The sequence below is a fragment of the Neocloeon triangulifer genome, unplaced genomic scaffold, assembly GCF_031216515.1.
Source record: "Neocloeon triangulifer isolate White Clay Creek 2 clone unplaced genomic scaffold, ASM3121651v1 ptg000009l, whole genome shotgun sequence".
NCBI classification, from domain to species: Eukaryota; Metazoa; Arthropoda; class Insecta; order Ephemeroptera; family Baetidae; genus Neocloeon; species Neocloeon triangulifer.
Genome location: NW_026775551.1, coordinates 3,683,924 through 3,696,752, shown reverse-complemented (window position 1 = coordinate 3,696,752; position 12,829 = coordinate 3,683,924). Strand labels below are relative to the sequence as shown.

Sequence of the window (12,829 nt, the reverse complement as noted above, 5' to 3'; positions counted from 1 at the left end):
GCAGCACCACCTCAACAGATTCCAGATTACGAAAGATCCAGCCACCTGCAAACTTTGTAAATTAGAAAATCAAGACAGAGCGCACCTCTTTAGATGCGCCGCTCTCAAGAGTGACATAGACTCCCTACCAAATGATCTGAGTAGGACAGAAAAAGAAGCCATTCTCTACTGGATAGCAAGAAAAAGAAATAGCTGAAGAAGCTCATCTCTGCACAAGAAAAAAAAATATATATTTATAATTAAAATATTAAAGTAATAAAATCTTTAAAAAATAAAAACGCGCCTGGTCCTGATTTACTTTTAAATGAAAATATTAAAACACTTCATGCAGCTGCACCCACCCTCTTTTTTGAACTTTTTAACAAATGCTTATCTTCGGGTGAAATTCCCACTGAGTGGAAAAAGTGTCACTCATGAAAATTTTATATATAAAAATAAAGGTGACATTAATGATGTTAATTCATATCGCGGTACGCGTTATTTGTTTAAGTAATACATTATGTAAATTACTAGATAAATTGCTTGCGCAGAGAATTCTGCAAAAATTTAAAGATTTTATTCCAGAGCAACAATATGGGTTCATGCCAGGAAAATCAACACTCGATGCCATTAAAGATTTTCAATTTAAAATTTATGCAAATATTGGGGATAAGGGACACAAAAAATATGCAGTTTTTATTGATCTTAAAAAAGCCTTCGATCTTTCAAATAGAAAAATTTATTTCCAAAAATTAATCGATAAAAAATTACTCTCTAAAAAAGAACTTTTGCTTTTAGCCACACTATTCGAGATAGATTATATTCAAATAGATGATAAAGTTTCCCTTTCTGAGTTTTTTGTGCAATCAAATGGATTCAAACAGGGTATGTGTTCAAGTCCAATTAGTTTCAACATTTATATTCATGATATACTTAGTGTATTTGAAGGCATCGAAGGAGTTGAATTTCTACTGTATGCTGATGATATGGTTTTCATTAGTGAGAGTTTAGAAAAATTGGAGCAAATAATGACAAAATTTTTAGATTATTGTAAGAAAAATGATATGGAAGATGGAAGTTAACTTTGCCAAAACTAAAATAATAAAATTCACAAATAAGGGTAGGGGGAGAAGAGGGGCCAATGAGAAACTTGTTATAAACGGGTATAATATTATGAATTTGTAAACAGTTTTCCTTATTTGGGTGTAACTTTCCAACAATCAGGTGTTTCATTTTCAAAGAGAGAGATGTAAAAATTCAATCAGAGCCATGCATTTTGGGGGGAATTTAAGAGAGCTTTCATTAAATTGCGCTAAAGCTCTTTTTTCTTTAAAATTTGCTCCTATTGCCACTTACGGGATTGAAACAATATGGCCCTATTTAAAGCAGTGTGATTTTCGTGCTCTTGAGAATTTAATGACCAGATATTATAAAAGAGTTTTGGGACTCAGTAAATTCTCAAGAAGCACCCTGATCTATTATTTGGTTGGGGAAGGACTCTTTGCTAACACAATAAAGAATAAGTTTAATTTACCGATGACTACAGAACTGGAAAAATTTCAGAAAGAAATTTAATTTTAAACCCGGAGCCAGCGAGAGTTCGACCCCAAATTCTGCGACACGCAGGCGATGCGCTCAGAGGTCTGGATGCAGCCACTTTTCAAGACCCACCACGTATACACAAGGTTCGCAGTCCACGGATTCCACCAATTCATTTGTAAAGACAAAACCTTCCATACGGCCCGAGAAGGATGCGTGTGCAAATTATGCGACGAAATCTGCGACCAATACCACCTCGAGAAATGTGAAAACCGAGTGCTTTCCATCAACGACTACGCCCGTATGGGAAAAGACAAAACATAACCTTATAATAATATGATAGTTAATTTAAATTTATATATTGTTGAAAAAAAAATTAATTAAAAATAATTTAAATATTAAAAGTAATTAAAATTTTAATTGTTATCATATTTCGCTTTTATTAATCTAAATATTGAAGAATTGTACTCTGATAAGGTATTTTCAATAAACTATAATATAATTAAAATATTAAAAGATGGTGTTATGAAAGGAAATTAACTGGAAAAACATAAATGTACATAAGCGAGCGAGCGAGGGAGTGAGTGAGTGAGTGAGTGAGTGAGCGAGTGAGAGCTAGAGCGAGTGAGTGAGTGAGTGAGTGAGTGAGTGAGTGAGTGAGTGAGTGAGTGAGTGAGTGAGTGAGTGAGTGAGTGAGTGAGTGAGTGAGTGAGTGAGAGCTAGAGCGAGTGAGTGAGTGAGAGCTAGAGCGAGTGAGTGAGTGAGTGAGTGAGAGCTAGAGCGAGTGAGTGAGTGAGTGAGTGAGAGCTAGAGCGAGTGAGTGAGTGAGTGAGTGAGAGCTAGAGCGAGTGAGTGAGTGAGTGAGAGCTAGAGCGAGTGAGTGAGTGAGTGAGAGCTAGAGCGAGTGAGTGAGTGAGTGAGTGAGTGAGTGAGTGAGTGAGTGAGTGAGTGAGTGAGTGAGTGAGTGAGTGAGTGAGTGAGTGAGTGAGTGAGTGAGTGAGTGAGTGAGTGAGTGAGAGCTAGAGCGAGTGAGTGAGTGAGTGAGTGAGAGCTAGAGCGAGTGAGTGAGTGAGTGAGTGAGAGCTAGAGCGAGTGAGTGAGTGAGTGAGTGAGAGCTAGAGCAAGTGAGTGAGTGAGTGAGTGAGTGAGAGCTAGAGCGAGTGAGTGAGTGAGTGAGAGCTAGAGCGAGTGAGTGAGTGAGTGAGAGCTAGAGCGAGTGAGTGAGTGAGTGAGTGAGTGAGTGAGTGAGTGAGAGCTAGAGCGAGTGAGTGAGTGAGTGAGAGCTAGAGCGAGTGAGTGAGTGAGTGAGTGAGTGAGAGCTAGAGCGAGTGAGTGAGTGAGTGAGAGCTAGAGCGAGTGAGTGAGTGAGTGAGAGCTAGAGCGAGTGAGTGAGTGAGTGAGAGCTAGAGCGAGTGAGTGAGTGAGTGAGAGCTAGAGCGAGTGAGTGAGTGAGTGAGAGCTAGAGCGAGTGAGTGAGTGAGTGAGTGAGTGAGTGAGTGAGTGAGTGAGTGAGTGAGTGAGTGAGTGAGTGAGTGAGTGAGTGAGTGAGTGAGTGAGTGAGTGAGTGAGTGAGTGAGTGAGTGAGTGAGTGAGAGCTAGAGCGAGTGAGTGAGTGAGTGAGTGAGAGCTAGAGCGAGTGAGTGAGTGAGTGAGTGAGAGCTAGAGCGAGTGAGTGAGTGAGTGAGTGAGTGAGTGAGTGAGTGAGTGAGTGAGTGAGTGAGTGAGAGCTAGAGCGAGTGAGTGAGTGAGTGAGTGAGTGAGTGAGTGAGTGAGAGCTAGAGCGAGTGAATGAGTGAGTGAGTGAGAGCTAGAGCGAGTGAGTGAGTGAGTGAGTGAGTGAGTGAGAGCTAGAGCGAGTGAGTGAGTGAGTGAGTGAGTGAGAGCTAGAGCGAGTGAGTGAGTGAGTGAGTGAGTGAGTGAGTGAGTGAGTGAGTGAGTGAGTGAGTGAGTGAGTGAGTGAGTGAGTGAGTGAGAGCTAGAGCGAGTGAGTGAGTGAGTGAGTGAGAGCTAGAGCGAGTGAGTGAGTGAGCGAGTGAGCGAGTGAGTGAGTGAGTGAGTGAGTGAGTGAGTGAGAGCTAGAGCGAGTGAGTGAGTGAGTGAGTGAGTGAGAGCTAGAGCGAGTGAGTGAGTGAGTGAGTGAGTGAGAGCTAGATCGAGTGAGTGAGTGAGTGAGTGAGTGAGAGCTAGAGCGAGTGAGTGAGTGAGTGAGTGAGAGCTAGAGCGAGTGAGTGAGTGAGTGAGTGAGTGAGTGAGTGAGAGCTAGAGCGAGTGAGTGAGTGAGTGAGTGAGTGAGTGAGTGAGTGAGTGAGTGAGTGAGTGAGTGAGTGAGTGAGTGAGTGAGTGAGTGAGTGAGTGAGTGAGTGAGTGAGTGAGTGAGTGAGTGAGTGAGTGAGTGAGTGAGTGAGAGCTAGAGCGAGTGAGTGAGTGAGCGAGCGAGTGAGTGAGTGAGTGAGTGAGTGAGTGAGAGCTAGAGCGAGTGAGTGAGTGAGTGAGTGAGTGAGTGAGTGAGAGCTAGAGCGAGTGAGTGAGTGAGTGAGTGAGTGAGAGCTAGAGCGAGTGAGTGAGTGAGTGAGTGAGAGCTAGAGCGAGTGAGTGAGTGAGTGAGTGAGTGAGTGAGTGAGTGAGTGAGTGAGTGAGTGAGAGCTAGAGCGAGTGAGTGAGTTAGTGAGTGAGTGAGAGCTAGAGCGAGTGAGTGAGTGAGTGAGTGAGAGCTAGAGCGAGTGAGTGAGTGAGTGAGTGAGTGAGTGAGAGCTAGAGCGAGTGATTGAGTGAGTGAGTGAGTGAGAGCTAGAGCGAGTGAGTGAGTGAGTGAGTGAGTGAGTGAGTGAGTGAGTGAGTGAGTGAGTGAGTGAGTGAGTGAGTGAGTGAGTGAGTGAGTGAGTGAGTGAGTGAGTGAGTGAGTGAGTGAGTGAGTGAGTGAGTGAGTGAGAGCTAGAGCGAGTGAGTGAGTGAGTGAGTGAGTGAGTGAGTGAGAGCTAGAGCGAGTGAGTGAGTGAGTGAGTGAGAGCTAGAGCGAGTGAGTGAGTGAGTGAGTGAGTGAGTGAGTGAGTGAGTGAGTGAGTGAGTGAGTGAGTGAGAGCTAGAGCGAGTGAGTGAGTGAGTGAGTGAGTGAGTGAGTGAGTGAGTGAGTGAGTGAGTGAGAGCTAGAGCGAGTGAGTGAGTGAGTGAGTGAGTGAGAGCTAGAGCGAGTGAGTGAGTGAGTGAGTGAGTGAGTGAGTGAGTGAGTGAGTGAGTGAGTGAGTGAGTGAGTGAGTGAGAGCTAGAGCGAGTGAGTGAGTGAGTGAGTGAGTGGGTGAGTGAGTGAGTGAGTGAGTGAGAGCTAGAGCGAGTGAGTGAGTGAGTGAGTGAGTGAGAGCTAGAGCGAGTGAGTGAGTGAGTGAGAGCTAGAGCGAGTGAGTGAGTGAGTGAGAGCTAGAGCGAGTGAGTGAGTGAGTGAGAGCTAGAGCGAGTGAGTGAGTGAGTGAGTGAGTGAGTGAGTGAGAGCTAGAGCGAGTGAGTGAGTGAGTGAGAGCTAGAGCGAGTGAGTGAGTGAGTGAGTGAGTGAGTGAGTGAGTGAGTGAGTGAGTGAGTGAGTGAGTGAGTGAGAGCTAGAGCGAGTGAGTGAGTGAGTGAGTGAGTGAGTGAGAGCTAGAGCGAGTGAGTGAGTGAGTGAGTGAGAGCTAGAGCGAGTGAGTGAGTGAGTGAGTGAGTGAGAGCTAGAGCGAGTGAGTGAGTGAGTGAGTGAGTGAGTGAGTGAGTGAGTGAGTGAGTGAGTGAGTGAGTGAGTGAGTGAGTGAGTGAGTGAGAGCTAGAGCGAGTGAGTGAGTGAGTGAGTGAGTGAGAGCTAGAGCGAGTGAGTGAGTGAGTGAGTGAGAGCTAGAGCGAGTGAGTGAGTGAGTGAGTGAGAGCTAGAGCGAGTGAGTGAGTGAGTGAGTGAGTGAGTGAGTGAGTGAGTGAGTGAGTGAATTAGTGGGTGAGTGAGAGCTAGAGTGAGTGAGTGAGTGAGTGAGTGAGAGCTAGAGTGAGTGAGTGAGTGAGTGAGCGAGTGAGTGAGTTATAGAGTGAGAGCTAGAGCGAGTGAGTGAGTGAGTGAGTGAGTGAGTGAGTGAGTGAGTGAGTGAGTGAGTGAGTGAGTGAGTGAGTGAGTGAGTGAGTGAGTGAGTGAGTGAATTAGTGGGTGAGTGAGAGCTAGAGTGAGTGAGTGAGTGAGTGAGTGAGAGCTAGAGTGAGTGAGTGAGTGAGTGAGCGAGTGAGTGAGTTATAGAGTGAGAGCTAGAGCGAGTGAGTGAGTGAGTGAGTGAGTGAGTGAGTGAGTGAGTGAGTGAGTAAGTGAGTGAGTGAGTGAGTGAGCGAGTTAGTGAGGTAGATAGCGAGCGAGCGAGTGAGTGAGCGAGTGAGTGAGCGAGTTTTTTTTATATTTTAATGTACGCTTGCACAGTTTCCCCCGCATTGCAAGGCGTACTTGTGGCAAAAACTTGATTTTAATTTAGATGACCATGACAGTCTAAGCGAGGAAGTAGTTTTTCTGCCGCCGACGGCCCAAGTTACTTTTAACGTTTGTGGTGCCGTCGCCCTATCTTACTCTTTCTGTCGGCTCCAGCGGCCGGTGACTCTCACTCGCAAGAGCAGCAGAGTTCACTGTGCTTTAGCAGTCTGTCTGCTGTCAAAAAGCCATTTCTCCATCCATTTCCCCCAACTAATAACATCAAATATTCTGGCTTGTATTTTCAGAACAACATTTTTTTGTAATTATTTTTTCGATTGTATGTTTTGATGGAGATTTTTGTTTTGATGGAGAACAAATAAATAAATTAATAGGTTTTTAATTTACTTTTTTTATTGTAAAACATACCACTGAACGGTCGAATTTTACTTTAAACTGAAAATTATAAATTTAATCTGTAAGAAATATTTTTTTATGTATTTTTTATATATACCAACTCGGAACTCTCGCAATAAAATTTTCTTAATTCTTTTTGTATAATGAAACATGTCATTTCAGTCTCTGAATCCGTCTCTTTTTCACTAAAGACACAGATTTCACTTGGTTGTGTTCAATAAATACCCTATCTATAAAATTTTTCACCAAACTTGGATTAAGTTTTGTTAATTTTGTGTGAAGCGGCCTTAAAATAAATTTATAAATTATAAAACTGCAGAGGAATTATTTTGTTAATTTCTTCAAAGTCTTAAATAAACAATGCATCACAAAATTACTGATTTACTAGTAAAATATGTGAATTTGAAAGTTAAAAATAATTCTGAATCAATCTACAGTTAAAATTCTTAATTAGATTTATATTTCTGTAGCAATAATAATTTAGATAAATTTATTTTGCTGCCCGTGACCGCGCGTCCCGACTTCGGGCGAGCGCCGACTAGGACTTTAGGATGCGGTCAGTAAAATTTTAATGCCAACATGACAGAAACGACAATGATAATTTCAACCAAAATCCTCTTGATTAATGCTGAGGACACACTAAAATCTTCATTATCTTCATACAAAATATTATTAATAAACTTAAAAGATTTCATTTCATCTTAATTATTACAGTAGTAACATGCTATTTAAATCCGAAGATACGTTCTACAACAGTGACTAATGAACTTCTCTCAATCCTTAAATATGTTGAAAATTTTGAAAATTTCATTTTGGCTGGAGACTTTAATTGCCGACTGGATACTAAAAACAGAAAAATTGACTCGCTGCTTGATTTTGCTGAGGAAAACAGTCTGACAATAGTAAATGAATATCCATATAAAAGTACCTACGACTGTAGTAATGGTCATAGTGTGGTTGATTTAATCTTCAAAGGGCCAAAAATTTACACCGAAAATTTTAAAATTTGCCCAACCATAAGAAAACATAATTTTATTTCAATAGAATTTAATTTCACAAAACAAAAGAACAGAAATGGGGACATGTCTTTGAATAAGAAAAATTTTAAATTAGATGAAAACATACTTAAAGAGCTTATTGAGACTAAATATAAAAATATTCTAAGAACAAATCTGGAAAAGGGGGACGTTGAAGAGTTTTATAAAAATATGATAAATATTATGAAAGAGGCCGACATTCCTCGTAGGCAAACTGAACGGATTAGTCAACCGTGGTTTGATTCTGAATGCTACGAATTAAAACAGAAATTGAACGAATGGAGAGAGTGCTTGGAAGTGGCTGAAAGTTTAAATGTAACTAGTATAATCAAGATTCTATTACCGCACTATACCGCAATAAAAAGAAATTACAAAAATGTGTGTGAAATGAAGAAGAACGCTTTTGTGCAAATGAAGGAGTTGGACATTTTAAAAGAGGCGGAGCAGAATAAGTGCTATAAAATTCTCAAGTTGAGCAAAAGTTTTTACAATACAAACAATATAATGATGGATGAATGGGAGTGCAATTTTGAAAAAATTTTCAACGAGAAAAAATTGAGTGAAAATGAATCTTTAAATCTGAAAGAGATGATAGTAGATTACAGAAATGATATAAATTTTTCACCTATTATGGAAGAAGAAGTTTTGTTAGCATTAAAGAAAATGAAAAACGGGAAATCCCCTGGACCTGACAAAGTGAAGAATGAAAATATTAAACTACTTGTTGAATCCTTACTCCCCGAAATAACGCAATTTTTCACCAAATGCTTGGAGCTAGGAACATGTCCAGAGGAATGGAGGCAGTCAAATCTAAAACTCTTGTATAAGGGAAAAGGGGACGCGGAAAATACAAATTCATATAGAGGAATATGTATTAGTTCGGCTTTTTACAATCTGTTAGATCGTGTACTGCATGCACGTATCTACTCATCTTTGATTCACGAGATTCCAGGCAATCAATATGGTTTTGTGAAAGGAAAATCCACTTTACAGGCAATTAAGTCCTTAGTTAATAACATTCAAGAGACAGTTTATAAGAAGAAATCACCCTTATATGCCTTATTTTTGGATGTAAGTAAAGCTTTTGACTCAATAGATAGGGCGTTTATTTTTAAGAAGTTAATAGAAAGCAAGAAGCTAACGTTCACGGAGTTAAATTATTTAGCTCACAACTTAGACTTAAATTTCTTGAGAATAGTAGATGGAGTAACAGTATCAAAACTTATTACACAATCAAATGGGGTAAGACAGGGGGGATGCACGTCCCCATTTCTGTTCAATTACTCTTTAGCTGATATAAATAATATTCTACGAGATTTGCCAAACGTGAAAGCCATTTATTATGCAGATGATATTGTTTTAACCTCAGAAAAATTAAGTGACTTGAAAATTGCTTTAGCCAGAATGAAAGAATTTTTGTTAAAACGCAGTTTGAAACTTAACTTGGAAAAGTGCAAATTCATGAAATTTAGAAATAAGGGTCTAGGAAAATATGCATTAAGTGACCGCCTAGATTTAGGTGGAATTGAAATAGAGAGAGTTGCTGAGTTTACATATTTAGGAGTTACTTTTCAACCATCAGGAATCTCTTTTGGAAAGCACATTGAAAAAAGAACAAGAGCTGCATTGCTGGCCACTTATAATATACGAGAACTAAAACAATTATCCATTGAAACAGCACACAAGCTATTTGATCTAAAAATTTCCCCAATTGCGTCCTACGGCATTGAAGAAATATGGCCTTTCCTAACAAAGACTGATTTTGAAAATCTTGAAAAAGTCAAAACAAGATATTTAAAAAGAGTTTTAGGACTGTCCAAGTATATTAGATCTAGATTTGTGTATGAATTAGTTGACACTGATCTCTTTGTATCGGACTTACAGGTAAAATATTCTCTAACTGAAACTGAAGCATTCCAGAAATTTTGTGTGTCTAAATATTTAAACAAACTTGAGATATGTGATGAGTTCTACGAGACAGAAACTATGAAGAATAAAAATTGGCAATGTGCAATGTTCAGTGATCGCCAAGTGTTTACGAGATTTGCCTGTCACGGGTACCACTATTTATTTTGTAAGAATAAAAATTTTCATTCTCAAGCGACAATAGATTGTGAATGCAAGCACTGCGGTAAGAAATGTTCACAATATCATATTCTTGAATGTAATGAACGAAAACTAAGCCTAAGAGAGGCTGCAAAAATCAAAATTAACTAATTTTGTACTTTGTAATAATTATCGAAACAAGCTTAATTGTAAAATTAATTTTAGGAAGACAAATTAGCTTTAGACACCCGTTGTACACCTAGTTGTGTTCAATAAATACTCTATCTATCTCTATTTCATCTTAATTTACAAATAAAACCAACAAAATCCAAAATATAAAAAGTGCCTTTTTACTTTGTTTAGTTAGTGAACCCTGCGACCGCCACTCCGATCCATGACGGGTTGGATAGGCATTAGGCAGTATAGGCACTGTTATTTTCGCCTCTCCCATCTCCCATTATGTGGAGCAATGCGGTTCCCCACTACTTTTAGTGTAACTCAAATTGCCTATGTTGCATTACACCTAATAATTTTAGTCAATCAATATATGTGCTCGGTCCATTAAATTATTAGGTCCACTCACGTACCCCTGCACTCACAGAATTTGTCTAACTCTGTGCCTAGTGCCTGCCAAGGATCTTTTAGAAAAGATCTTGGCCTGCATCATGGACCTAATAATTTAAATACTGGTAAATCAATGGCCTGCACTCAAGCGCGAAAGGCAAAAAGGGGGCGTTTCACTCGCAGACGACTCTTCACCCTGCCACTCCCCTTTTTTCGAACGCCGATTGCCGAACGGCGGCTGATTTTTCGACATTTGAATCGTGCCAAAAATTCTAAAATTAATTAATTTATCTGATTAAGTAGTAAAATCTGACTTAATTCTACAAAAAAAAAAAAACGACTCTATTGGGCCCTCCAAATGTCCAAATTCACTCCCCCTTTTCCTTTCCATTCACCCAAGACGGCCAAGACTCAGGACCGCAGCCGTATATCCTCCGTTCCCACGTCGTATTAAATCGGTCATCATCAGACAACCAGACCCTGAGGTAAGACTCTTTTCCCCAATAAAAGCCAATTAGACAATTTTCCGTACCCACCGAGCCATGTCGTTGCCCCCCAAGTGCTATACAATCGACAAGTCGAAAAATTAAATTCTGTACAAAAAGATTTGGAGTCCTCCACCATTGTGGAAGATTTCTGATAGCACAAATTCTCATTTTCTGAATTATTCCACAATCGATGTGTTTATTTCAATTTTCAATAACTGCTCAACTACCTGATTCCACATGAATTTTAAAAAATCCGACTAATTTTCCGCTCAAAATAGCAATGCCATTCAGGCCATTGTTTGGGCCAGTACTATGTTAATTTTTATTTAATTTGTAAATTCAGCCTCATTGCCCTCATTCACAAGTCAATAAAAAGAGTAATAATAATTCATATTCTGATTAAATCAATAACCGACAACAATTGAATAAAAAAACCGATAATTTATTTCAATTTGTAATAAAATACTTATTTTATTTATTTTTACAGCTCTCGTGTGTACATCGCAGCAGCAAGTGTTTCACTACACCGGACGCTACTAACATCATCATGCCTGGAGGTGCTAGAAGATATAGTCATATTTCATCTAAAATTGTTAGTATTCAAAATTTAACGCAACAGCACATTATCTCATACATAACTGCTTCAATTTTTAAATTTTCAGAATACAGGCCTGAAAAAACCGAAGGTCAACTTAAAGGTGGTAATCAGAGAAGACCCAGTGGCCACACCAGAGGGTCCAAAGACTACGGAGGCAAACGACATGAAGTTGGTTTCCGAGGTAAACATTCAACATGAAATTTTGTAAAGAAATTCATTTCAATTTTTTTTATGGTTCTGCTCTGTAGACGGAGATCGTTGATGCCCAGCCTAAGAATGAATTAGCAGTTCTCATCCAGCAGATTGAGCACAAGCTGAAAGCTCAACCAGGTGATCTGCCTCATCTGCCAGTGGCAACACAAGAGGGTCCACAGTCTCTGAAGGCAAACGACATGAAGTTGGTTTCCGAGGTAAACATTCAACATGAAATTTTGTAAAGAAATTCATTTCAATTTTTTTTATGGTTCTGCTCTGTAGACGGAGATCGTTGATGCCCAGCCTAAGAATGAATTAGCAGTTCTCATCCAGCAGATTGAGCACAAGCTGAAAGCTCAACCAGGTGATCTGCCTCATCTGCCAGTGGCAACACAAGAGGGTCCACAGTCTCTGAAGGCAAACGACATGAAGTTGGTTTCCGAGGTAAACATTCAACATTAAATTTTGTAAAGAAATTCATTTCAATTTTTTTTATGGTTCTGCTCTGTAGACGACGGAGATCGTTGATGCCCAGCCTAAAAATGGAGTGATTCTGATGAAGCAGATGACACAGATTAAACAGTTCTTACTTAGGACCATGCTTCATCAGCGATGGACTCGCCTGTTCATTTGGCCTATCTCGTCGTTCTTTGAGCACCTGCTGGCCCTGACAGACAAAAAACTTAACAACACAGCCATTAAAGAGGTCACAGCTACGGAGGAAGGTTCAGGTGTCGAAGAAAATACGGCAGCCCTGACGAAGATCAACCAGGATGGCCAGGAAAGTCGACAAGAAGAGAAAATTGTGAAAGGGACTGATTCGGTAAAAATAAAATAAAATTTTCCTTATTCATGGTATTATTCATGAGTTTGCTTTTTAGCGCATCTATTGCATATTCTGTGAATACAAGACCTCAAGCAAACACAATTTAATCAGGCACCACAGAAGCAATCACAAAGATAAGGCTGAGCCATTTGTCTGTGGCCTCTCCATGTATTGCCATCTATCGTTCAGAACTGAGTGAGTAACCAAAAATATTGTTTTTTGTGCATATGCCATATTGACAAACTTTTAATTTTCTAGAAAAGAACGATTTGAACACATGGAATCCACTGACCATGCTGACCTGACAGACGATTTCAAGGAATTCACCAAAACCAAATGTACAGACTGCAGAAGTAAGCCTTATCACAAATTTTACAGGGAGCATATCATGAATAACCATGCAATGTAATAGTTACCCACTCGCTTTCTGAACATGTTGGGACATTTTGTAAGGGTTTTTAGCGCTCTCCAGACTGATATTATGTTAAGGTTAATTTTTTTATTTCTGTGATGCACTGTGATGGAGAACGAAGTAATTTAAAATAGTTTATAATCTATCAGAGCTGTGCTAAAGAATTTATCAAATGTATGTCAAATCTATTTTAATATTTGGATAAAAAGAAATAAATAATAATAATTTTACTCAAAAATAAAAAGTTTTATTTTGTTACATTAAAAAAATTAAATTCCTTAATAATATAAACGCGGAAAATTATCAAAATTATGACACAGCTGAGA

At 39.5% G+C, this 12,829-nt stretch overlaps 1 protein-coding gene across 1 annotated transcript; it reads left to right on the top strand.

Annotated features, from left to right (window-relative positions):
- Nucleotides 1-10,303: 10,303 nt before the first annotated feature.
- On the top strand, nucleotides 10,304-12,757 carry LOC132195194 (uncharacterized). Its single transcript, XM_059617020.1, has 8 exons — nucleotides 10,304-10,469; nucleotides 10,960-11,064; nucleotides 11,135-11,251; nucleotides 11,319-11,480; nucleotides 11,548-11,709; nucleotides 11,777-12,088; nucleotides 12,147-12,286; nucleotides 12,350-12,757. Exons 2-8 carry the CDS (start codon nucleotides 11,020-11,022, stop codon nucleotides 12,498-12,500), a joined length of 1,089 nt encoding a protein of 362 aa, XP_059473003.1. The 5' UTR covers nucleotides 10,304-10,469; nucleotides 10,960-11,019; the 3' UTR covers nucleotides 12,501-12,757.
- The last annotated feature ends 72 nt before the right edge of the window (nucleotides 12,758-12,829 follow it).